Source organism: Schistocerca americana, chromosome 4 (assembly GCF_021461395.2).
Source record: "Schistocerca americana isolate TAMUIC-IGC-003095 chromosome 4, iqSchAmer2.1, whole genome shotgun sequence".
Lineage (NCBI taxonomy): Eukaryota > Metazoa > Arthropoda > Insecta > Orthoptera > Acrididae > Schistocerca > Schistocerca americana.
The window spans coordinates 700,260,310-700,288,256 of NC_060122.1; the positions used below are offsets into that span (position 1 = coordinate 700,260,310).

Here is a 27,947-nt window from a genome sequence, read left to right on the forward strand (position 1 = left end):
AACAGGCTTGTTACTACGCCTCCAAGCTAAGGGCTTGTTTTGGTGTACATGGTCAGAAGTGGTGTTTCAGCAAAATGAGTACCCATTTTTTTTAGCCAAAGAGATATCAGTCTGCAAAGGGATGTCATTCTGGCAATACCATCTATGAGGGGAGGTCTTCTATGGGCAACGAGGTGACACAATTTTGTGAGCAGCCACTATGAGCCTTGGCCTCCTCCAACTATGGGCCTACTGCTGGTTCTAAGTCCACCACGATGGACCTGGCACATTCTAACTGGTAGGCGACCGTCGGGCTCACTCCAGACCAAGCCAGTGCAGCCGATTAACCACCTATCTGTGGGTGGGAATACTGATGCTGTACAGCCCCACTTGCAAGGGCAGATATCACTGCTGAGGACTGTCTTCCATTACAAGAATCGTGTCAAGTTATCACACCTCCAGCGGACTATGCTTGAGCTGCAGACCCGTTCCCAGATGGTAGATTTGCTGCTGCGGACTCCACACATCAGCTGTCCTGCCGAGCTGTTCGTGTCAAACAGGCCACTGGCCACCTGTTGCATCAGCTCTGCCACACCCGCCATCATCAGCACACTCCCAAGACAGCGATTCCGCCAATCATCCTGACAACAACCCACACCTCAACTCAATCATGCCACTGTAAAGGTTATGCCACTGTAGAGGTTATCCACCTGAAGCCTCTAAAGCAGGGATAAAATATTTTTAATTTTAGGTTGTGGTTTGGTTGTTCCAGCTGTGGATCTTATTGAGAGGAATGTGGCAAGTGCTCTTTTGGTATGATCAGTGGGTGCTTGAGTTGCATTATGAACATATGGCAGAGATGGGGAGGGTAGTGTGTTCTAGAGGACTGCAGGCCTGTACCCAATTTGCCTGGTGTTCACTTGTGAATTGTATAAAACAGTTGAGGCAGTGCTTGGTGGAAGTTGAAGATGACTGACTCTATCTGGCCTAATGATAAACATGCTACACAGCTTGCATAGTCACACGAAACTTGTGCGGAATGCACATAGGCTGCAGAGTTGCAGTGTGTGCAGGCTGTGTAATCTTTAAGCCTTGCACTGTGTTGTGAAGTAGCTAACTATCATCTTTTCTTAGCCATTTGGAAAGGGCCTTTAACTGTTGAGCCTAAATCGGCAAGTTCTTGCCCATATGAAGGTGAGTGAGGCACTGTCGGTGGTTTTAGTATGTACAGAGATTTTCATTGACGTGGGAGGGCTACTGCACCATACCCACATCTGGCTTCTGCAGTGATGAAGACCATAAGTTCATAATAGCTGACACAGGTAGTGCGCCACAACTTGTAAATATCAAGTGGATGTTACAATAAACCACCAGAAGCTGCTGAATTGTTAACACTTTGTTTCCAATTTCAGTCAATGTGGTTATCAACTGCCAATTTGTATAACAATGGAGAAATGCTTGAGACTACCTGATTCTGTACATACAGTGTGTGCTTTGCATACTACACAAATTGCCATCTACTTACATAAGATGTCATTACAAAATATTATGTAACAGTAAAGGAAATTCTTGGATGGTGCAATATGTAAGATAAGGAAAGGCAGCCTCTCACCTATAATGGATTGATCCATAAAGCACAGAAACACACAACGGAAAAGTATTCACACTAGATGCCGAGCACTAGCTCTTTTTCTAGCAGTAGTACACATTCATACACAGACACCCAAACAGTCTTGCTATGGCCACAGGAGAATGTGTTTGGGTGTCTGTGTGGTTGTGTGTGTGAATGTGTGTACTGTTGTTGTTGTTGTGGTCTTCAGTCCAAAGACTGGTTTGATGCAGCTCTCCATGCTGCTCTATCCTGTGCAAGCCACTTCATTTCCAAATAAGTACTGCAACCTACATCCTTCTGAATCTGCTTACTGTATTCATCTCTTGATCTCCCTCTACATTTTTTTACCCCTCCCTCACTTGCCTCCAATACAAAACAGGTCTTTCCTTGATGTCTCAGCACGTGTCCTATTCAACCGTTCCCTTCTTTTGGTCAAGATGTGCCACAAATTTCTTGTCGTTCCAATTCTGTTCAGTACCTCATCATTAGTTACTTGATCTACCCATCTAATCTTCAACATTCTTCTCTAGCACCATATTTCAAAAGCTTCTATTGTGTTTGTCTGTCTGTCTATCACCCATGTTTCACTTCCGTATGTGGCTACACTCCATACATATACTTTCAGAAAAGACTTCCTAACACTTAAATCTGTATTTGATGTTATCAAATTTCTGTTCTTCAGAAAGGCTTTTCTTGCCATTGCCAGTCTACATTTTATATCCTCTCTACTTCAGCCATCATCAGTTGTTTTGTTGCTGCCCAAATAGCAAAACTCACATACTACTTTACGTGTCTCATTTCCTAATCTAATTCCCTTAGTGTCACCTGATTTAATTCGACTGCATTGCATTAGCCTTGTTTTGCTTTTGTTGATGTTCATCTTGTATAAAGATAAAGATAGTGTCCATTCCGTTCATCTGCCCTCCTAAGTCCTTTGCTGTGTCTGACAGAATTACAGCGTCATCAGAAAACCTCAAAGTTTTTATTTATTTTCCCTGAACTTTAATTCTTACTCCAAATTTTTCTTAGATTTCCTTTACTGTTTGTTCAATGTACAGGATGAATAGCATTAGGGATAGGCTACAACCCTGTCCCTGTTTCACACTCCCTTCTCAACCACTGCATCCCTTTCTTGCCCCTTGACTCTTATAACTGCCCATCTTGTTTCTGTACAAGTTGTAAATAACCTTTCGCTCCCTGTATTGTAGCCCTGCTACCTTCATAATTTAAAAGTGAGTATTCCAGTCAACAATTTCAAAAGATTTCTCTAAGTCAACCTATCTTCTAAGATACGTCGTAGGGTCGATGTTGCCTCGCATGTTCCTAAATTTCTCTGGGAATCCAAACCGTTCTTCTCAGAGGTCAGATTCTACCAGATTTTCCATTCATCTGTAAAGAATTTGTATTAGTATCGTGCAGTCATGACTTATTAAACTGATAGTTCAAGCAACTGCTTTTTTTGAACTTGGAATTATAACTTTATTCTGGATGTTGGAGGGTATTTTGCTTGTCTCATACATCTTGCCCACCAGGTGGAAGAGTTTTGTCATGACTGGCTCTCCCAAGAGCATCAGTAGTTCTGATGGAATGGAGCCTTGTTTTGACGTAGATCTTAGAGAGCCCCATCAAATTCTTCTCACAGGATCATATCTTCCATTTCATCTCCATCTACATCCACTTACCTTTATATAATATTGTCTTCAAGTTTATCTCCCTTGTATGGACCCTCTGTACTCCTTCCACCGTTCAGCTTCCCCTTCTTTGCTTAGGACTGGTTTTCCATCTGAGCTCTCGATGTTCATACAGCTGCTTCTCTTTTTCACAAAGGCCTCTTTAATTTTCCTGTAGGCAGTATCTACTTTTTCCCTAGTGAAATATGTTTCTAAATCATTACATTTGTCCTGTAACAATTCCTGCTTCACTGTTTTGCTCATGCTGTCAATCTCACTTTTTAAACATTTGTATTCACTTGTTTCATTTGCTGTAATTTTATATTTTCTTCTTTCATCAATTAAATTCAATATCTCTTGTGTTAACCAAGAATTTCCACTAGGCCTTGTCTTTTTACCTATTTGATCCTCTGCTGCCTTTACTATTTCATCTCGTAAAACTACCCAGTTGTCTTCTACTGTATTCCTTTCCCCTGTAGTAGTCAATCATTGTCTAATGATCACTTTGAAACTTTTGGCAACCTGCACTTCTTTCAGCTTATCCAGGTACTATCTCATTAATTTCCTATCTTTTTGCAATTTCTTCAGTTTTAATCTGCAGTTCAAAAATAATAAATTGTGGTCAGAGTCCACAACTGCCCATGGAAATGTCTTACAATTTAAAACCTGGTTCCTAAGTATTTGTCTTACCATTATATAATCTATCTGGAACCTTCCAGTGTCTCCAGGCCTCTTCCAAGTATACAACCTTCTTTCATGATTCTTAAACCAAGTGTTAGCTATGATTAAGTTATGTTCTGTGCAGAACTCTACCAGGTGGCTTCCTCTTTCATTCCTCTCCCCGAGTCCATATGCACCTTCTATTTTTCTTTTTTTTCCTTTTCCTACTATGAATTCCAGTCCCCCGTCTCAATTAAATTTTCATCTCCTTTAACTATCTGAATAATTTCTTTTATTTTATCATACGTTTCTTCTGTCTCTTTATCTTCAATGGAGCCAGTTTGCATATGAACTTGTACTACAGTGGTAAGGAGGAGGCTGTGGTGGGAAGGGGGAGGGTTAGCAGGGTAGGAGTGGAGGATGGTAAACTGCTGCTTGTGGTAGCATGTTGGGGACATGGTGGAGTCAGAGTAGGTGCAGGCAGGAGCTTAAAAAGCTGGAGCCCGAGGGGTGGGGGTGGGGGTGAAAAAGGAGAGAAGTAGAAGAGGGAAAAAAATTCTGTGGATGTGATGGTGGAATAGAATGTTGTGTAGTGCTGGAGTGGGAGCAGTGGAAGGGGATAGGAAAGTGAAGGACTTGTATTAACGAAGGTTGAGGCCAGAGGGGTTAAGAGAACGTTTGATATCACATTCTCCACTAGGGTTTTGCTACATCTCGTCATGCCTTGAAATTAGGAATATCACACCAACTATCCTCTCACCAGCCACTCCCTAAGCCAGTGCAATATCCTCATCCAGCTCTTTTCCAAACCTGCTTCCAACTCCTTGTCTCATTCCTCACATCCCTGTTATAGACCTAGATGCAAGATCTGTCCCATACATCCTCCCACCACAAACTAACCCAGCCCAGTCACAAGCATCACCTATCCAATCAGAAGCAGTCATGTGATCTACAAGCTAAATTACAATCACTGTGTTGCATTCTATGTGGGCAGGACAACCAATTAGATTTCTGATTGCATGAATGACCACCAATAAACTGTGGTCAAGAGACAGCTGGACCACCCAGTTACTGAGCATACTGCCCAACAAAATGTTCTTCAGTTCAATGACTTCTTCACAGCCTGCACCATCTAGATCCTTCCTACCAACACCACCTTTTTTTTTTTAATTGCACAGGAGGAAACTTTTCCTGCAGTAAAGTCTGTGTTCCCATAACCTTCCTGTCCTCAATGGCCTCAGCCTTTGTTAGTGCCTGTGCTTCACCCCTCCCTGTTCACACTTCACCATTATATAGCTTTCCGTTCCACCAAAGCACCTGCTGGTTGTCTTCTTTCTTCTTCCTCTCCTCTAATTCTCTCCTTCAACCCCCCCCCCCCCTCCCCAACATTTCCACTGCATCTTGCTGTCCTATCTTTTCCTCCACCATGTCCCTGCATGCTCCTACAAACAGCACTTTACCGTTCTCCACCCCTACACTCCCCCCCCCCCCCCAGTCTCCTTAACCCTACCACTCCATCAGTGGCAAGAGACAGTAGACTGTGTGTGTGTGTGTGTGTGTGTGTGTGTGTGTGTGTGTGTGTGTGTGTGTGTGTGTGTGTGTGTGGGCGCGCGCGCTTGCGCACACAGCCTAGGAGGCATCCTTTTGGCCAAAAGCTCAAGTGTTTAGCAGTCTCTTTGTTGTACTTGACTGAGACTCAATGTGTTTATATCACAGGGATTATAGATTCTATGTGCATGTTATGGATGCTTTGTGTTTTATGCATGATTATTTATCATTTGTCAAGTAGTGTGTATACCCAGTTACTCTGTGCTTGAGTATCAAAAATTAGTTCTCCCCCATAGAATCGTGTATAACCTGTACATAAATCAACAACCTAAATCATCCCTTCATTTATTCAGTATGCACCATGTGTTTATGCTTCTATAAAGATAGGTTTTTGTACTACAGTAACATGTGTAACACATTGGTGTATGCCAGTGATGACATAATTGTTCCTTACAGTGACAGGTAAAGCTGTACAAATACTTCATCCACATATGTTTCATGAGCAGGTGCAAAAGAAATTGTGTGCTGTGTCAGAAATGTGTGTAAGATATTCAACAGTAAGTAAGAAAGTTGATGGATTCCCACAGTTAAAGTTTCATAATTGATGGAATAGTATTACCAATATTAAATAGATTATAACAACATTTTATGGATGACAGGCATGATATTTTGTGCTATTACTTGCACCAGGTATATTGTGCTTGCTTTAAAATAGTTGAATCTTCCATAAAAATGTATGTCTGGAGCAAGCCATTTTAGGGATGATTGTAAATCAAAATAGGGTATCAAGTTGTGTGAAATTTAGTGCTATAGAAAGATGTTAAAAAAAAAAGGTGAGCTACTTGAAGAGATTTGGAAGAGTAGGGAAAAAAGTGGTCTATGTGAAGCCCATATCAAAACAAGTTAATTGAACATTTGTTATAAAAATCCAGGAAATTCACAAATGGTTAATTGGATACTAGGTAGGTTATTTGTGTAGTTATGGTAGGGAGAAATAGGAACTGGCATCAAACTAGTCTAAAGACTGAAAACCAAAGCAAGGTCTTGTGCCCCTTGAGTGATGCAGTAACTAATGACAGGGGCTTGAAGCTGAGAGGATGGACCCATACTTAGAAACTTATACTTAGAAATTTCAACAGAGAACACATTAAGAAATGTATGATATGTTGTGTGTCAGAATATTTTGTAATAGTTACATAACAGAGCACAGGAATCCTCTGGGATTCACAGATTTTTAGAACTTTTGACTCAGTTTTCATAAAATCTATACAAAGAGCTCTTTAGAAACAAGGCATTGCTTCATCCTGTTTTGGTTCACCAAAAACTATACACAGTCTACTTTAAACATCATCAGCGTAGTGAGTACCTGACAGATGAAAGCAGTCAGGGAGATTCCATGTGCCCAAAACTTTCTTCAGAAGCCATAGAGGATGGTTTCTGGTCCTTAAACTGTGAAAAAGAAATATATGTTAAATGAATATACCTGAACCACCTTCATTTTTCTGACATCATAGAACTGTTTGCTCTTGTTGTTGGTAAAATTAAAAAGTGATTTAAAGGATGTGAAATTAGGCTTGAAAATTGAGGTTCATAAGGCTAAGAAAATGTATGTTGAAAACAGAACTGTAAAAATTAACGATAAAGTCATTAAACAATTTGATGAGGTTTTTTGATAGGACATTTGAAGATAACTGGACATAGAGCAGAAGAAATTAGCAGAAGAGTAAATGTGGCCTTGGAGTGTTTGTGGTAAACTAAATAGTTCTCAAAAACAAAGTTTGTTATGTCTGAAATGGACAAATGGCAGTGTTACATGGTCTTGCAGTGCAAAAAACTGAGAATCTCTCAGTGAGAAATGGAGAGATAGATGTTTAGAATTAAGAGGAGGAACAGGAATCCAAATATATTGATAATAGAATGAGCTGAAATGGAAGACTCAATTGTTGTGACTATAACTCTTCCACCTGGTGTGCAAGATGTATGAGACAGGGGAAACACCCTTACACTTGAAGAAGAAAACAATTCAAATACCAAAGAAAGCATGTACTGACAGGTGTGTGAATTACTGAACTATCAGTTTAATAAGTCATGGTTGCAAAATATGAACACGAATTCTATACAGACAAATGGAAAAGCTGTTAGAAGCTGACCTCAGGGGAAGATCAGTTTGGGTTCTGTAGAAAAGTAGGAACACAGGAGGCAATACTGACCCTACAACTTGTCTTAGAAGAGATGTTAAGGAAAGGCAAACCTACATTTATAGCTTTTATAGACTTAGAGAAAGCTTTTGACAATGTTAGCTGGAATACTCTTTCAACTTCTGAAGGGGCAGGGGTAAAATATAGGGAGTGAAAGACTATTTACAATTTGTACAGGAACCAGATTGCAATTATAAGAGTTGAGGGGCACAGAAGGGAAGCAGTGGTTGAGAACAGAGTGAGACAGGGTTGTAGCCTGTCCCTGATGTTATTAGATCTGTATATTGAGCAAGTAGTAAAGGAAACAAACAAACAAACAAAAATTTGGAGTAGGAATTAAAATCCAGGGAGAAGAAATAAAAACGTTGAGTTTTGCTGATGACATTGTAATTCTGTCAGACAGTGAAGGACTTGGATGAGCAGTTGAACAGAATGTACAGTGTCCTGAAAGGAGGATATAAGATGAACAGCAACAAAAGCAAAATGAGGATAATGGGATGTAGTTGAATTAAATCAGGTGATGCTGAGGGAATCAGTTTAGGAAATGAGACAATTAAAGTAGTAGATGAGTTTTGCTATTTGGCCAATAAAATAACTGACAATGATTGAAGTAGAGGATGTAAAATGTAGACTGGTGAAGGCAAGGAAAGTGTCAGGAAGGCTTTCCCGAAAGTACTTGTTTGGAGTGTAGCCATGTATGGAAATGAAACATGGACGATAAATAATTAAGACAAGAAGAGAATTGAAATGTGGTTGCTACAGAAGAATGCTGAAGATTAGTTGGATAGATCACGTAACTAATGAGGTACTGGATAGAATTGGGGAGAAGAGGAATTTGCGGCACAATTACTAGAAGAAGGGATCGGTTGGTAGGACACGTTGTGAAGCATCAAGGGGTCACCAATTTAATATTGGGGGAAGCATGCAGGGTAAAAATCGTAGAGGAAGACCAAGAGATGAATATACTAAGCAGCTTCAGAAGGATGTAGGTTGCGGTACTTACACAGAATGGAGAGGCTTGCGCAGGATAGAGTAGCATGGAGAGTTGCATCATACCAGTCTTTGGACTGAAGACCACAACAAACAACAAAATGTAATGAAAGTGAGGTGGACGGGATGTATAGCCAGGCAGGCAGGTGTACAATCTGCCAATGAAGTACTCCATAGGATTGCAAGAGATAAGAAATGATAGAGGAGCCAACATACTGGAAAATGACTGATATTAGAAAACATGTGAATGTATATGACATAATACAGTGATTCAGCGAGTCTGATGGAGGCCTTTATTTAACAGTAAATGACAAATGGGTGGTACAGTGACAGTGATGAAGATGAGATTGATAAACTGGGAAATAAATGATGCAGTATGGTTCATCCAAGGAGGACATACAATCATTTAAGCGTGGTGGGTGGTTGTGGGGGGTTAGAGGTGGGAGGGGCAGAGGGCAGCAAAAATTGTTGATAAAAATAAATGTACTCATTAAAATTAATTTTATAGTGTGTTTAAGATATTAATTATTAATGATTTCAGTTATCAGTAATGAGGTTTTTTCTTAAAATATTTAGTGATCATTAAGTGGTTCTTTTTCAGATTTCAGAGCAGGAGGGAAAGGTCTGGATAAGTGCTGGTGCAAGCTATGCTCTCACATCTCTTATTCCTGATAAGAAACGTGTATCAGAAGCAACACCTATTGCACTCATGAAAGCTATCAAGAATAATGTTGAAATCCAAGGTACTTCCGTACTGTATTTAGTCTGCACATTACCTGTGTGCTTGCAGTTTTATAATATTGTGTTTGAAATAGTATAGCTTGAGGAATTATTGTCTAGTTGTCTACTCGGACAAAGAGAAAGTATATAGAATTAATGAGATGATAAATATTTATGCAAGCTGCTTCAAACCTGTCCTGTGGAACAATTGCAGTTGTGGTTGGAGTTGAGACACACACACACACACACACACACACACACACACACACACACACACACACACACACATGCACCACTTATTATGCATAAACCAAGAAACTGAATGAAGCCCTTAACTGCACTAATTATATATCATCAATAAGAATGACTTTCATAGATAGCCTGCTGCCAATCTGACATGGCTGAAATCTATGCCATGCACTCCTCCAATCACAACACATAACTTGGTGTGAATCTCTTCACCATTTATTCATGCCATTTGACAAAGCTGTATGTATTATTTGGAAACATTTGTATACATAACTTGGTCTCTGTTTACACACCAAAAATAATGTATGCATAGCAGTTTTGGTTTGGCCATTTAACTATCAACAGGCTGGTTTGGTTTCTTAGACTTCAGGTAACAATAAAGGAAACAATTCAGTGATGTTGCACAACTACGTTATTATTATTACTATACACATAATAGACCCTGTGTGGATAATGTGAAGCATCTACAGTTCAGAGGTTAACGTGAAATACAGTAATTACACCCAGAATGAGATTTTCACTCTGCAGCGGAGTGTGCGCTGTTATGAAACTTCCTGGCAGATTAAAACTCGGTCGGGCACACAGTTTTAATCTGCCAGGAAGTTTCAGAGTAATTATACTTGCTAAGAAGATATAGAGTTCTCATTACAGAAGTGTAATGGCTGATCACAATAGAAAAAGGTTTTATTATTACAAACCTTGGCATTAAGTATTTGATTTCACCTCTGATACTGGTTGAAGAACAATAATTAAAGTTCTTTTATTTGTAGAATACTCTCATACTAATTTAGTGCATGCAGAATAAACTTAACATTAGTTTATAATCATGATACCTTTTGATTAACATGTGTTATTTTAGCTTATTTTTATGTCTGAAATATTTGTAATTTTCTTCCTTCTGCACTCAGAGTGTAAGAATGATTCAGACATTTAAATTGGGAGATGCGATGACCATATTGATGATGATGGTGATGATTCACAATACATCTACAAGGAAAAATCCACACTGTGCATATTTATGAACATAAACTGATAAAAAATTTAAAAAAATTAATAGCAAAAAATGAGCCCTTTCAAAGGAGTAAAATACTGTTGTGTTTGACGTTATTTGGTACTTAGAAAGAAAAGCTACCTAACGACTCCACGCTCTGCTCTGAGGTTGCTCTTTTTGCTGAACAAGTCCATGTTGTGATATGAAGATTATTGGCAGAAATTGTTGTGACTTGGCAAGACAGCCAAGCCATTATGAGGTAGCCGAAAGGCACACGTTTAAGCTCAGGCAGGCTGGCGTGAGGTCTGGAACAGTTAAAGAAGTTGAGTCTAGTAATAAAAGTACATAGCTTCTGGAATACTTAACTTTAATCCATAATTGGTGAACATCGGTCTGACGGGACATGCATCACAAGATAAATAGCAAATGATAATGGCGCCTTGCTAGGTCATAGCAAATGACTTAGCTGAAGGCTATGCTAACTATCGTCTCGGCAAATGAGAACGTGATTTGTCAGTGAACCATCGCTAGCAAAGTTGGCTGTACAACTGGGGCGAGTGCTAGGACGTCTCTCTAGACCTGCCGTGTGGCGGCGCTCGGTCTGCAATCACTGAGAGTGGCGACACGCGGGTCCGACGTATACTACCGGACTGCGGCCGATTTAAAGGCTACCACCTAGCAAGTGTGGTGTCTGGTGGTGACACCACAGAAATTGTTAGAAGCCAGTTGGAGGCAGTGCAGGAACTTGAAGTAGTGTACATATCCCAGTCCAGTGATCAGCTGTTAGAATCTTTCAGAAAGTAGTTGGATTGCTACAGGGCTTTTAATGACTGAATTTGGAGTGTGTTTCGCAGGTCAAAGCAAGGTTTGTGACCCTCATATTGACCAGTTTTAAAGTTGTGGTAGTGCAAAGAATTAATTTGGGTCCACTAATATTTCCAGTTAAATTGACAGAGCATTACATCACTTAGTTTGTCTCGCACATCAAATATCACCAAGAGTCTGTGGCTCTGGCTGTGATAATATGTGTGATTTTGTGCAATGCTATGGAAATTCCAAAGAATGGATACAAGGAATATTTCATGATTGTTGCACTTAAGAAAGTTTTGCAAGAAGAAAACAGTATGAAGACAAGTACTGCAGACATCCAGAAACGCCTTCTCACACAGGAGCAAAAAACCATCCGCATGAATGTGTGTCAGGACTTGAAAAACAGAGATTGCACATGATCCAAACTTCTTGAACAAAGTCATTACAGGTGATGAGAGTTGGTGTCACGGGTATGACCCAGAAACCAAGCAAGCGTCAAGCCAGTGGAGGACTCCCAACTCTCCCAGACCAAAAAAAGGCAAGGCAAGTGAGGTCAAATGTGAAGACAATGATCATTGACTTTTTTGATGTTCGTGGAATTGTGCATTTGGAATTCGTACCCCCTGGCCAGATTGTTAACCAGCACTTTTACTTGGATGTTTTAAGATGTCTGCAAGAGGATATGAGGAGGAAACGCCCAGAACTTTGGCGATCAGGTGACTGGTTTCTGCATCATGACAACGCTCCAGCACATACGGCCACTATTTGGCATCTCAGAGATGGTCTGTCGTTCCCCATGCTCCGTATTCACTGGACCTAGCCCCGTGTGACTTTTTCCTATTTCCACGAATGAAAAAAATGCTAAAAGGGGAGCGTTATGACGATGTGGGGGCGGCAAAAACAGCTTTGCAAAGGGCACTGGACAATATCAAACTTTAAGAGTTCCAAACATGCTTCCAACAGTGGGAAAAGAGACTTGACAAGTTCATCGCATGTAGTGGAGAGTATTTTGAAGGTGACTGAAGTAATTTTGTAAAAAGGTTCATCAATAAATTTCTTATGACAATAATACGGTGTCTTTTGGGCCCCTCCTTGTATATCACAAATGGCTTCACTGCTCACTCATTTATAGCAGAGTGGACAGTGGTCTGGAATGTGAGTGGTTCAGGAACAGCTAAGAACATGTATGACTAATGCATCATTAGGAGCTCCATGTAAATGGAAAGAGGCAGCTGGCAATCCACAACTCAGATACTGGGTATGGATCTAGTCTTATAGTTACATGTGGTTAACTTAATTCTCTAATGGTGAGTAGGATCAATATCTTCACATACATAGGACTCGTAGAACTTCACATTGTACACTCAACATCTAACCTGGGTCACACAAAAGCTTTATAAAACTGGATTATGTATGTTCGATCTGCTCCTCAAGAACAGTGACTAAGCCAATTCAAGTTGCTTTGTGGCTTGAGGGACCTATTTTTTAAATCCATTAATGTGGAAAAGGAACAGCAAATTGCAAACCATCCACAAATTAATGTAGGGAAAACAGTTCTGATTCCCACAAACTCTGTTACAACCATAGAGCCAAATTCTAACAAAATACAAAACAGTAGAACAATCCAATGTAATTCTTGTCATCTCCAAGAACATACAAAAATTACTTTATTGACATGCAGCTTATCTAAAGTGTCACTAGTTTTGTCAGCAGGAAAACCTTACAATCCCCCCTCTAAATCCCATATTTGGCCATCCTGACAATCATCAATATCAAAATTTTCCTGAGGAATAAACATGAAAATACAATATAAGAATTAACAATTGATATAAGAATGAAATACACTGATTTGAGAATTTAAATAGATAGTAACTCATGAAAATACAATACACACACACATTATATAATAAATGTATGACACTTATTGTGAAGCGCAGTTGTAATTTTACAATTAATATAACACCCTTGTATCCCCTAACTTGATAAGAAACTTTCATATAGTAATCATCTACGGACATGAGTAGATAAATGAAAAAAATAAAATATAAGCATTTATCAGGTTTCGAACATGGGGTGCAAAAGTGAGAGGCCATGATGCTAGCCACTGTATCTCCAGCTGAGCTGAGTTTATCGACCTCTAAAAGACCTCTAAATTACGTCAAAAACTTGGATGATCGTTTTCTCAGAAATCGTGTATCTACAGATGAGCAAAACATGTGTTTGTTTATTTCGACTCCCCTTCACACTGAACAAAGTTCCTGGGAAATATGGTTATGGCACCTGTTGTGTTTTTCTCATAAGAACAAAAGTAAAAGACTACAAATGTTAAATTAATTAATTTATCATTAGTTTCAAGCTGACGTGGTAGAAGGGGCAGTGTCATAATGAGTCAATCTGAAAGTGGCAGCTATGGAATCCTGGGAGATAAGCAGAGCAAGAAACTGACAAGTTATTGCATATACTACAAAACCACGTACCGATGTGGACCAAGAAACATATATTTTCAATGTAATGTGGCTGCTTGACAAATAAGGCATATGGGATCAATTTGAGGAGCCAAACTTTGAAATTTTTGTTATGGAAAAGTAGACTGTCTCAGACTTTTCTGAGAATTTATGATACTCACTCCAGTGGCCAAGGCAGAACTAACAATTAGTCTTGCTGTGGCTATGGGAGTGTGCATTTGGGTGGTTGTATGTGCGTGTACTATTGCTGGAAAAAGAGGTAGTGCTAGAAAGCTAGTGTGAATGCTGTTTTCTGTTGTGTGTTACTGTGCTCCATGGATGAAATTGATTGATTGTACCAAAAGTAGTGGCAAACATGCACTGTAGGTGGTAGTTAGGTTTCTTGTAGAAGTTATATGTTGATGGAATGGTACTTTGGATGTTCCATGAGGAGAAAAAGCTTTGTAAATTAACATTATCCATATTCTCCGTTAAATGTGCCCAATTAGTGAAGAGAGAACTGTCTAAACACCATCTAAAAAATTTATTGAAAATAATGTTAGCTAAATCTATTGTTTGTCATAATGCTTTAAGTTTGTGTGGTTGATGAGCCTGTTTGATTCTGATTTTGAGATGCTGCTTGTGCAGGTATGATTAATGCTCACATAAGAGATGCTGCAGCACTTTGTTGCTATTTTGCATGGCTGGAGAAAGAGGTAGTGAAAGGCACAGTATCTGAAGTGTCTGGAGCTAGCAGACTTGAAGAATTTAGAAGGTATGTCACACTAGCAGAAGAGTTTTTTTTCTTTTGTTTTGATAATATGTGGATATAATTACTAGAAATCTATTTTTCAGGGAACAAGAGAATTTTGTTGGCCCAAGTTTTGAAACAATTTCATCGTCTGGTCCAAATGGAGCCATTATTCACTACACACCTTCACCAGAAAGCGACAGACTCTTAACTGTTGATGAACTGTACCTGTGTGATTCTGGTGGACAGTACAAGTGAGGTTAATCTTCAGCTTCATTATAGATCAACTTTTTATAAAATTGTTTTACTTGCCACGAAGTTTCATAATGATCATGTGACAAAAATAATTGTTTGCTGACACTCTGTCTTTGAAAACTGTATACTTAAAATTCTTTTCATTCTCCTCCTGTTCTTGCTTCTCTTTTGAGTAATCAAATTCAAGTATTCCTACAGAATTAAGTCACAGTATAGTCACTTAAATATCATTAAATTTTTATTTTCCATACTAATGGTGGTTTTATTTGATAAAACTATATTTTGGCTTTATCATGTGTGTAATTTAACAAGTGGCAGATGCTGTAATAGTGTTTTCTTTGGTGATATTTGTGTACAGAAAATATGTTACATGCGTAGATATATGAACAGTTTTCCATAAGAAAGCAATTAACACTGATAGCTTGAAATGTTGTAGTTTGTCTCAAACAAAGCACAATAATGAGGCAGTAGTAAGAAAAGAAAGAGAGAGAATTTTTAATATACAAATGAGATATATTGCTGACAGAAAAAAGAAATAAATGAAACGAAATCAAAGTAGGTTTTTAAACTAGTCAATCATATGGGAAAAATATAAGGACAGTTTGAAAATTTGAAGAGATGTATATTCTGCAGAACAAGATTCCACCTATGGAATTTTCTCGCTATAGTGAAATAAACCTCTTCAGGGACATACTTTGAAATTCCAGAGCATATCAATTAACAGGGTGCTGTGTGTTGTAAAGATATGCCATATCTACCTCTCAGTTTGTTCTTACCACAATTTTCATGGCAAACTTAGTAATGTAGAATTCTGATATTCAGTAAATTGACTATTGTATTTTATCTTCAAAGCTGCCAGATAGTAGCTATGGATAAGAGAAAGGAGGCCCAATTTCATTTTTGGATGTACAGGTGCTTCCAAAACCCGGTGGAACTTTGGGGCACGAAGTCTACAGAAAGCCCACTCACAGAGACAGATGTTTTCACAGAAATTCCTATCACCATCCCAGGTAGAAAAGGAAAGTGACCAAAACATTGATGGACTGGCTTAAAAGAATCTGTGAGCCACATTCCTTGGGGGATGAACTTGATCTTTCAAGAATAGATAGCATCAGTAGAGCACTCAGATGACATGGTATTGTCGCAGTGGTTGAACCAACAGGAAAGTGTACAAATATTTGAACATTGCAAAGAACTTATACCTGCCACTTGCCACAGCAGGAGTATATAAGATCGCATGCAATCAAGTGTACATAAAAACCACCAAGAGAAGCATTAACATCCACCTTAAGGAAAATGAGCAGTTGTCATCCAGGCAACACACACAAATCAGCAGTAGCAGATCATGCAATAGGATCGAGAGCCACCAAAAATTCATTTCTCAGATGCTATCATTTTATCAAGATCCAATCATTGCAATGCTAAGATGCAAAGAGGAGCCATAGAAGTTCAAAAGAACAGAATTAACTCCAACAAAAAATAGTAATATTGAAATTAAAAAGGTGATGGGCCTTAGTGTTAAATGAAGAAAACAGTGCCAACTCTTCTGCACTACAAGCTCCATAAAACATCCAAGTGACTGCGATCTGAGGCAGTGATTTGATAATGTCACACGAACTGACATTTGCTTGGGTACTTGCAAACGGTTCGGCATGCTGAGCTTGTAACAGCTTTCTGAGTTGCAATTTAAGATTAAAGAGGACCACTCACCATTAAGCGAAAGTGTTGAGTTGTCGATAGGCACCCACACATAAAAGAAAGAAAACTTGCTAACTTTCAGTGTTATCCTTTGATGAGCTCATCTATGTGCCTATTGACAAATCACTGCTTCCACTTTTCAGTGAGTGGTCTCCTTTAATCCTAAATCATTTACGTTTTATAAGATCTTTCCTACAACAAATTATCAAATATAGTAAAACTTGCTCAAAATCGAATCACATGGGGCTAAAATAATTTTCCAGATTGGACAGGTTTCGGGATTACATACGACTTACTAGGCTACATAAAATTTTCAGATATCATGCAAAAAAATATGAACTTATAATTATGTACGTATTCACACTCTTGCACAGATGATGTTCATTTACTGTACATAGTACAGTAGAACACTAAACTATTACACTAACTGATAAATAATACAGAATTTTTACTCCAAATTTGTTTGTCATACGTATTTACATATTATTACTGTATTTGTTTGCTTTGAATTTCACATGCTTTGCCACATGTCAAGGAAGGAAACCTGTTTGAATTTCCTGTTCAAAATTATTTTTTCTGCATAACATTGTTTATGCATAGCTTCTTCAGGCCTATTAATTTTTCAGGGCATCATGTTGCTCCTCTTTTTCTTCCTTTGTTTCTTCCTGATCATCTGGGTTGCAGACTTCTATTAAATCTGTAGCTGAAGTAAAAGTGGACTGAGTTGAAAGAAAGTCATCACTTCGAATATAGTCATTTGCACTATATGAAATGTTTTGTATTTTAATAATTCAGCAATTGCTGCTGCATTTTCTTGAGTTTCGATGGCCATCAGAAACGTCTTGTTCTTGACCTCCAAACCCCACTTTGTTGAAGCACTTGGTAACAGTTTTGGGCTTTATTTCCCATACTGACAAGCCAATCCACTTTACTGCATCCAAGACGGAAACTGACTGTGCAAGTGCACTTTTAGCTTCTTCAACACTGAGAATGAGAGAGTGCTTCAATATGTGCTTCTAATGTGACTTGGATATGTAAATAACCCCTTGGTCCATGGGAGCTTGGTTGAACTGGACAGGAATCCAGTTGGTTTCACATTTGATAACTTGACTTTTGGATTGTAGGTCACATTGTCTAGGAAAACTTGGTAATTTCGTATTTTTGTTTTGACAGTGAAAGAGCTCAGCCATTCTTCCATAAGACCACTCACCATCCATGTCTGTTTGTTGCTCCACCATGTGACTAGAAGCTAACTGTCATGTTTTTGAAACAACATGGTTTTGCCGCCTTTCTGATCACCAGTGGCTTCTCCATTTCCCATAACATGTTTCCACAAGGCTCTACAGTGAGTCTTTCCTTGCACATTCTTCCGCCTGTGCAATTTCTACCTTGAATAGCTAGAGATTTTGAAGGCAGTGTGCAATAAAACAGTCTTGTTTCATTGGCACTGAACACGTCTTTTGGGTCATAATTCGCATTTGGTTTGTACAGTATTGTCTTCCATCCTCTTGCTACACTTTCCGGAACATCCGTAGCTTGATCAGAAGTGGAAGTTGACTCTAGCAAGTACGTTGTTGTTGTCTGCCTCACTATAGAAATTATGGTTTGCATTTTACTTTTTCGCACAGCTTCTGTTTCCACCAAGTAACTGTTAATAAAAACATTACACAGTGGCTTCATAGCGGTTACCAGTTTTCAGTCGCAAAGTTGTGCATCATGCACTTCTGTCAGCCTCATACCGTTCACCTGGACCCAGAACTTTATCTTCTTCATGATCCACTCACTGTAGTGGAGACATATTGATTCTTAGGACCGGTTTTTGACACTTGATTGACTTGGCTTCCTCATTTTTGTCAGCTTAAGCCGAAGTGCTGGCAGCACGTCAATGCCCTCTGTTGCCTGAGCAACACAAATTGGGGTGCAGATAGCTCTATGCTGCTGCGGCTCTACAGAGCCCTTGTCCAATCCCAAATTGACTATGGGAGTGTGGTTTGTGGTTCGGCAGTGCCCTCAGCGTTGCATTTACTGTACCCTGTGCACCACTGCGGGGTTCGACTAGTGACAGGAGCTTTTAGGATGAGTCCGGTGACCAGTGTACTGCTGGAGGCTGGGGTCCCTCCATTGCAAATCAGATGCGCACAACTGCTCACCAGTTACGTAGCACACATTCGTAGTTCTCCTGAGCATCCGAATTACCGTCTCCTTTTCCCGCCCGCAGCTGTCCATCTCCCGCATCGGCGACCCAGGTCAGGGCTAATGATTGCGGTTCGCGTGCAGTCCCCTCTGTGCGAGCTGGAGTCCTTGTCTTCACCACCTCGACTTGTGGTCCATTCATGTACACCTCAGCCGCAACTTCGTCTGGACCTTTCACACAGTCCTAGGGACTCCGTTAACCCTGTGGCTCTCTGCTGTCACTTCCTCTCGATTCTTCATGTTTTCCGAGGCTCTGAAGTGATTTAAACCAATGGCTCGATGGCTGATGGTCGCGTTGGCTTTGCCTATGTTCACGGCAGCCATATTGAACAGCATTCCTTACCCAATGGATGCAGTGTATTCCCTGCGGAGCTGGTGGCCATTTCTGGTGCACTTCAGTATCTCTGTTCATGCCCTGGGGAGTCTTTTTCTTTTTATGTACTGACTCCTTGAGCATCCTGAAAACTATCGACCAGTGCTACCCTCGTCATCCTTTGGTGGTGTCCACCCAGGAATCCATCAATACCCTGGAACGGTCAGTCATTAAGTGGTGTTCGTCTGGACCCCTGGTCATATCGGAATCCCAGGAAATTAACTTGCTGACAGGCTGGCCAAACAGGCTACATGGAAACCACTTCTGGAGATGGGCGTTCCTGCAACTGACCTGTGTTCGTTTTTACGCTGCAAGGTTTTTCAACTCTTGGAGGCGGAATGGCAAAATCTCAGTACACACAACAAACTGTGAGCCATTAAGGGGACCTTGAATGTGTGGAAGTCCTCAATGAGGGCCTCTTGCAGGGGCTCCGTGGTTCTCTTCCGGCTCCGCATTGCTTGTGTCTGGGTGACCCACAGCTGCCTCCTGCACTGTGAAGACCTGCCTGAGTGTCGGTGCAGTGCCCTGTTGACAGTGGTCTGTATTCTTCTGCTCTGTCCTTCTTTGGCTGCCCTGTGACTTTATCTTCGATTGCTAGACTCTTTATCATTGATTTTAGCAGACAACACTTCATGGCTGATTTAGTTTTACGTTTCATCTGTGAGGGTGGGTTTTCTCATTCAATCTGAGTTTTAGCGCACATCCTTTGTCCCTCTATGTCCTCCACCCTATTGCTTTTAGGGTGGAGGTTTTAATGTGTTGCAGGGTGGCTGGCTGGCTTTTCTTTTTTATTTTATTTCGTGGTCGGCCAGCCACTGTAATCTGCTTCCTTGTTTTACTCTCTTCTAACTGTTTCTTGCATTTCTCTGTTTTCTTGTCCTTTTGTTCCTTTTAGTGTTAGATGCCTTTCCTTTGTTCTTGTGGTCTTTCCTTTCTTTCTGTTTTGTGTTATATGTCTTGTCTTGTTTTATTCTCACACTTGTGACATTGTTTTATTAGGAACAAGGTACCAGTGACCTAGTAGTTTCATCCCTTCCCCCCCTCTTTTAAACCAACAAACCAACCAGCAACCTTAGCTTCCCCACACACTGCATCCCACATGAGGAGGTGCTTAGCTTTTAAACTGTCCCACTATCCTGTGGATACCTTAAACTCCACAGTTCCAAGCCCTTTAGCGACTTTTGGAGCCTCACACTGCAATATGCGTCCAGACAAAGTTAAGTTTTTTACTTGTACTCTTACTAACCATTCCCATACTATCTTGTTAATTTCCTATCTTATTTACCTTTATTTTGATTTGCCTGTTTTCTTTAATCCATTCATCCTGTATCTTATCCATTTTCCAAAAGTATCATAAAAATTTTTTTTTTTTCTCATCGCATTTGAAGTGCACCATTATTTCGCGCTCAGAGAGTTTGTCGTTCTCATTCGGCTTGATTACCTTAATCTTTTTATTTAGTGTTACCAACATGTACTTTTTATTCAACATCATTTTCTCACTTAAAAGTGTAGATGTAAAAATTAGAAGAGGAAAACTTTTTAAGATCTGGGACACTAAAACAATCCCAGAAAACTGGAAGATTACCTTAATTCGCCCACTTCGTAAAAATGGGGACTAGATGCTTATCAACAATTGCAGAGTAATTTTGTTTCCACCCTTAGAATACAAAATCTTATTGAAAGCCACTCTGAACAAATTAAATCCTTCGTTAAATAAACAAATTGGAAAGTATTAAGCATGATTTACAATTAGCAAAAAATTAGATATATGAAAATATCAAATATTGGTTTTAAAGGCATATGATTCAATAGACAGGCTCTCTCCTCGAAACTGTGAAGGAATTTGCAGTAGATGGGAAAACTCTGGAAATAACTAAACACTATTTTACACACACAGTATTTAAAATTAAATTTCTTTTGACAACATCCAGTCCATTCCCGATTGCATCGGAAATCAAGCAAGGAGACTTTTTGTCACCTTTATTATTAAATTGTGTTCTGGGAAGGTTATAAATGAATGGAAAATAGGGTAAGAAAAACAGAATGTGAATAACTAGATAAAGCGTGGCAGATTGAAAGATCCAATAAATTGCTTGGCTTTTACAGACAATCTGTAATAATAGATGGAACCTAGAGCGTGCAAAGCAAGTACTAGAACTACAGAAGAAAAAGACAGCTGAAGAGGCAGGTCTGCAAATATCTTTTGAAAAGACTGAATATGTGGTCAGTGAAAGTAATTCAGCAAGAATTTTAAAAACAAAGTATGGCAACAAAAACAAAAGTCAGCTTTAAATATCTGGGTAAAAATATACGCATAAAAAGTGAAAAAAGCAATTAAAATCTGCATTGAGAAAATGAAAGAGTGTACATGAAAATGAGAAATCTGTATATTAAAAATGTCTTCCTGAAGATATTAAATTAAGGCATAATACAGTTGTAAAACTAGAAGTCCCCTGAGTCAGAGAGGTTGCTTTTATCTGGATGCAGAATGGCATCGAAGAGTTAGAGAAGAAAGAAGAACCTTGCAAAAAATATTAACTCCAGTCGAGAACAAAAATGACAGTTTGAGGCCAAGTATGGAAATACACTTGTTCTTCCCTAAAATAACATATGAGATTGGTGCAACACATGCTACACTCCATGGACATATAGAGAGAATGAAGAAAGATTAACAAAGGAGATCCACACGTTCATCTACATGATGTAAAGAAAGGGAATGAATGGGGAGGCAAGACAAAAAAGGACTTAGAAAAAATGCAGATTGCACAGGACACACAGAAAAACAGAAAAAACTGGAGCAAAGTGGTCAGATGAGGTGAAAACACCTCATTCTGAGAAAACGAAAGTTTTGTAGAAGGCTGAAGGAAGAAAGAAATAGTTATCTTGATGTGGTCCTAAGTTAGCTTGAAACAAAATAAATAAGAAAATAGAATGCAGAAATGTTAATAGAAATTACTTACTGAACATCTTCATTCTTATAAATGAGTCCTACTATTGTATACATAAATCTTTTAGAATATACACCTGGACAGATTACGAAGGTAATCCAAAGACGGCACTATAAAATCGGAACAAGACTGATACTTAGGTTGAAATAGTATCACCAGAAGAGAGATGGCATTTTACTGACTTAATGATTTTTATGATCTCTTTGACAGTTGATTGGAAAACTGATGTTGCTGGTAGAGCATGCATTGTTTGTCTAAGTGAATGAAATGGATTTGCTTTCATTTTGTCTCCCTGTGTTTTGAATTGCTGTCAGCAAGAATTCGTTGAGTGTAGTGGGCAATGATTTAAGGAAACTGCATATCGTTTGCCTTTCCAGGTTTATTTTTTTATTCCTAATAAAATACCAAGCTGGCCTTGTTTTTGTCATGAAATTTTGTCTTTTTGATGACACAGTGAAGAATTTTGCAGTACTGCCTGTAGGACATTTTTAACCTTGATTAGTTAGTCACTGGCATTAGATAAAGCTCTCTCTTCTTGACAAAAGGTACTTTGAATCCCCTTTTTCTTGGCTTCTACTGCAATCTTCCCTGTCCCATAGTAAAGAATTCATAATGCTGTAAGAATATTTTTAGGAAAGAATTAATCGTTGCATTTATTGTGTGCCCTTCATCATATTCTTTCTATTTTTCATCCTGTAAATTCTCTGAGTAGTGTGTACCATTTACGATTATGTAAAATGTTACCTTCCCATTCTTAATTCAATCTGGTTGATGGCATTATTGCTGCAATTTGACCATCATGATCTGATAAACCATTCATATGAGGCCCACATCTATTTCATGATAAACAGTTGGATTTAGAAATAAATTATCAATTGCTGTTGTAGCATGGTCTCCTATCTTTGTTGGAAATGTTTCTGTGGGGATCAAACCAAAGCTTTACACCATTTACCGATGTTGCTGTTATCATCATGTTAGTCATTTGACCAGAATTCTGTCTTCTTCCCATTTCACTTCACTTATCCCTTCTGAATCTTTGTCCTGTTCATTCTCTCTTCAGATTCTTAGGTTTCCCTTACGTCATTGTCTCCTAACATTCCACACTCTGATTCATACCTTATGCGATCTCTTCCTGATAACTTCATAGGCTGTCCTCACCCAGAGATCAAAGTGAGGAGCTAGTAGAATTCTTCAGAATTTGTTGCTCATTCTTCCACCATTAGAGGCAGTTTGAATTTTAATTCAAAATCTAGGCAGTGGCTAAGGTTGAACCTAGGACCTTTGGATTGGTTGTTAAAGATGCTACCCTTAATGGATAGCCTTAAGCCCTGTGTCTATAAAGTAAGTCCCATAACTTGTGACCAGAAATTTTGCTGTTGCCAGATTACCATTGTCACAAATTCTGATTATATGACAGATTATTCCTTCTCTGTGAGAAAATGTTGAACTGCTGCTTTCAAAGAACTCAATTTGGGTGGTTATGGTGTAATGCAATTAACTAAAACTAGCTTTGGGTTACATAGTAAGAGTCAGCAACATAAAGATACATTTTTATGTATTTATTTGCATTTCTTTTTTCAGGGACGGTACTACTGATGTTACTAGAACAATTCATTTTGGAACCCCTACTCAGTTTGAAAAGGAATGTTTTACTCGTGTTTTCAAGGGACAGTTTTTCATGGGGACAAGTGTGTTCCCAACTAAAATAAAGGTAATTAAAATGTCAGTAAAATATCAGTTAAAATAATATAATGGTCAGGAGAAAATTCAGTGATCTTTCCACCATGCATAGTCCACAGTGTACTTTTGTAAAGATGTATACTCTTGATTGCTGAGAATTTCAAAATAAACATAATGATTCATGTGCACAGTAACCTGAATGAGTATATCCATTTCATGGTATGGAAAAAAATAATTAAAAAAAAATCACAGAACCATTGCCATCCTGAACTAGACCCTTCACACAGTGCAGGTCAAGTGCCACAACATACAATAGTGCATTCATTACATTGCATCATTTGAAACAAGACAAAATTGCAACTCATCAGACCACACTACATGCTCCCAGTCAGCTACATCCTTCTCCTCTGCTGTTTGGCCCATTGAAGATGTTTTGCTTTATGTGCCACTGTGAGCAATGGCCTTTTGCAAAGTACCTAACTCCAAATGTCCATTGCATGCAGTGCCCTTTGAAATGTTCACTCAGAAACTGGTGGACATGTGGCTGTATTTACTGATGGCCAGCAGTTCCTGGCAGATTGGAAATCAATTGTCATGGAAAAGACATGAAACTGGTCCCTGTTGTAAGAGTTTTTTTATGCTCACTTTTCTTACACCATGTGTGACTGAGTGGTGACCATTTGTTGTAGGCACATTGGACTGTCCACATTAATATGCCAATAAATTGAACAACTTCATTTGTGTTGTGGTCATGGTCTTGTTCAAACACTAATGCTCTATTTTTGCCATTCTGTCATGTGTCCATGTTGAAGCATCTTTCTGCCTTAACCATACAGCTGGCTGGTACACGCATGCATTTAGTTAGCAGCGGAGGGTGACATGACTGCCTGGTATCAATTTTACACCATCTGCAGCACTCCAAAGTGACTTGTGTGTTCTTTTAAGGGGGTGACTCATATTTTGTGTGGTGGGCTTATATCAGTGATTACTGAAGTGGAACATGCTGAGTGGACAACAAAACAGGTGTTGCACTTGTCTTTACATGTATATGATCCAAGAGACAAGAGATATGATGTAGGGGCTGCATAAGAATATTTCAGTATTTTGGAGAGAATATTCCCTTATTTCACTGAATGATTATAAGCAGTTTAACCATAGTATAAGCAGTTAAACCGTAGTATAAGCAGTTAAACTGTAGTATACAGTGTGGTTCAGATGGTCTATACTGGGTTGGTTGTGTGTGAGGAGGGGTTTATCCCATGGATCTGACTTGCATGTGTGGCATGGGTATTGACAACATAGAAGTGTACAACACCAGAGAACTGTTAGTGGAATATACAAGATTGACTGTGAAGGGTTTTTTAGACACTGTCAGAGTGAAGGAATTGTTGGTGTTGTTAGGCTTGATGCATATTGTGGAGCCATCAGAGAGGTGGAGGTCATGACCAAGTGAAATGGAAGGGAGAGAAGCTGTTGAGGCTGAAGAGTAGTAAGTACAGTGTTGTGTAGATTGTAGGAGGGAATGGAAGGGAAAAGGGGGAGGGGAGGGGAGGAAGGGCTGTTGATATCAACTGCATCAAGACTGTATGCAGGCAGAATCAGCATTGACGAGTGAAAACGAATGCCAGACCAGGATTCGAGCCAGGGACCTCCCGCTACTAGGCAGTTGTGTTAACCAATGCGTCACATGAATGCAGCTAAATGCAATGTTTATCACAATTGCACAGACTGTCTTGGCACATTTCTCATCCGACCCACATTTCCACCTAGCGTCACCTATCCACAGTCCCTATCAATGTCCTTCATGCTCATTAATTTGAGATTCGCACAGGAGGTAGACATAATTGTGCATCTGCTCCGAAGCTAGTGGATTCATTGCCCATCGAGGTGAATCAATTATATTAACGTGTGGTGTCTGTTCTTTTGGACACAACAGTAGATATGGGATATTGCTTGTGTAGGTCAGCTGTCATTTGTCTTGCAGATCCAAAGGGTACTCTGGTCAATGTTTGATACACAGTATATTCTGGATTGGAAATGGTAGAATGTGGAATTCAGGTACCTGTCTGTGCTGGCGAGATTTATTAACACAGTGTGCTCAGTTGTCCCATCTCATGATCTATACTGTTAAGTAAGCACAAAGGAACCACACGATTCTTCTCGATTTTTGTCAGAAATTGTATGTTGGGATTCTGTTGAAGCATGGCAATGGCTTCTCTTCATATGTTACTGCGAAGAGGTGTGATAATTGGGATGACTGTTGAAACTCATAATACTTCTGTGAGTCTCCTGATAAAATTTACATTAACACTTTTAGTGGAGTTTTTAAAACTGCATTTTTGTAAAACTTTAATTTTCTTCATGTACATACGTATTCCACAAGCCATCATACAGTGCATAACAGAAGGTACTCCATACCATTACTAGTCAATTTCCTTTCCTGTTCCACTCACACATAGTGCAAGGGAAAAATGACTGTCCTTATGCCTCTGTATGAGTCCTAATTTCATATATCTTTGTGGTCCTTACACGAAATATATATTGGAAACGGTAGAATCATTCTGCAGTCAGCTTCAAATGCTGGTTCTCTAAATTTTTTCATTAGTGTTCCTTGAAAAGAACATCACCTTTTTGTCCAGGCAATCCCTTTTCAATTCCTGACGCATCTCCAGAAGATGTTTGAACCTATTGGTAACAGAGCTAGCAGCCCACCTCTGAATTGCTTCATTGTCTTCTTTTAATCTAATCTGGTGCAGATCCCAAACATTCAAGCAGTACTCAAGAATATGTCTCACTAGTGTCCTGTAATGCAGTCTCCTTTACAGATGAACCACACTTTCCCAAAATTCTCCCAATAAACTGAAGTCAGCCATTCATGTTCCCTACCAGAATCCTCACATACAAATTACATTTCATAACTCTGTGCAATGTTATGCTCAAATATTTAGGCAATTAGATTGTGTCAAGCGGGACACTACTAATGCTGTGCCCAAAGGGTTTGTATCCTACTCATTCACATTAACTTATATTTTTCTGCATTTAGAGCTAGCTGCCATTCACCAGACAAACTAGAACTTTTGTCTTAGACATCTCTTATCCTCTTACAGTCACATAATGATGACACCTTCCCATACATCGCAGCATTATCAGCAAATAACCAAACAATTGCAGATTGCTGATCACCCTCTCTGGCAGTCCTTTCACATTTCCCTGTGGCAGTGCCTGATGATACCCTTGTCTCTGATGGACAATTACTGCCGAGGAAAGCACATGACATACTGGGTTCTATTACTTAAGAAGTCTTTGAGGCACTCGTATATCGGGGAACCTATTCCATATGCTCGTACCCTCATCAAGTCTGTAGTGGGGCACAGTGACAAATGCTTTTCAGAAATACAGGATATGGAGTCTGCTTGTTGCTATTCAGCCATAATTCACTGTATATCGTAAGAAAAAGGCAAGCTGAGTTTCACTTGAGTGATGCTTTCTGAAACTGTGATGATTCTTGGTCACAAGCTTCTCGGTCATAAGAAAATGTTTTACATTGGAACTCTGAACATGTTCAAGAATTCTACAGCAAACAAATTTAAATGACTTGTCTTTTTCCAGACATTTGGGACTTGATGTTGGGCAAGAGATTCACTATAAAAGCAAGCTAAGTAAGGGCCAATACTGTAGAGTACTCTTTGTGAAACCAAATTCGGATTTCAGCTGGACCTGGCGATTTGTTTTCAAGTGTTTCAGTTGTTTGACTATGGCAGGGATGCTTATTATTATGTCATGTGTATGGGAGTCTACTTGATGGTCAAATGACAAGTATGTTTGTAAAGGTATCCTGCATGAGTGATTTCTTAAACACAAAGTTTAAAACTTCGTCCTTGTTTTTCTACCTTCAACTGCCCCAACAGACTGGTCAACGAATGACTGGATGGAAGCCTTAGATTCTCTTAGTGATCTTACATAGGACCAGAATTTTCTCGGGTTCTCAGCTAGATCTCGTGTTAAGGTATGAGGTGGTAGTAATTCTGTGCTTCTTGCATAGATCTTTTCACAAATGCACTAAACTTTGCATGTAGTCAGTTGTGTGTTCTCTTTTGGACTGTGATTTACAGTCTGTGTAGACTTTTCGCATGATTCCTCTGTGCCTATCCTACTGCAACTAAGTAATGTCAGTTCAT

General features: G+C 39.3%; 1 protein-coding gene across 6 annotated transcripts in view; it reads left to right on the top strand.

Moving 5' to 3' along the window:
- Nucleotides 1-27,947, top strand: part of LOC124612868 (xaa-Pro aminopeptidase 1) — a 130,377-nt gene that overhangs the window by 77,308 nt on the left and 25,122 nt on the right. For all 6 annotated transcript variants that reach the window (XM_047141300.1, XM_047141303.1, XM_047141301.1 and 3 more), the window contains exons 7-10: nucleotides 9,259-9,400; nucleotides 14,520-14,646; nucleotides 14,727-14,876; nucleotides 23,671-23,800. In XM_047141300.1, coding sequence (XP_046997256.1) covers nucleotides 9,259-9,400; nucleotides 14,520-14,646; nucleotides 14,727-14,876; nucleotides 23,671-23,800 — 549 coding nt within the window. The remainder of the gene's footprint in view (nucleotides 1-9,258; nucleotides 9,401-14,519; nucleotides 14,647-14,726; nucleotides 14,877-23,670; nucleotides 23,801-27,947) is intronic.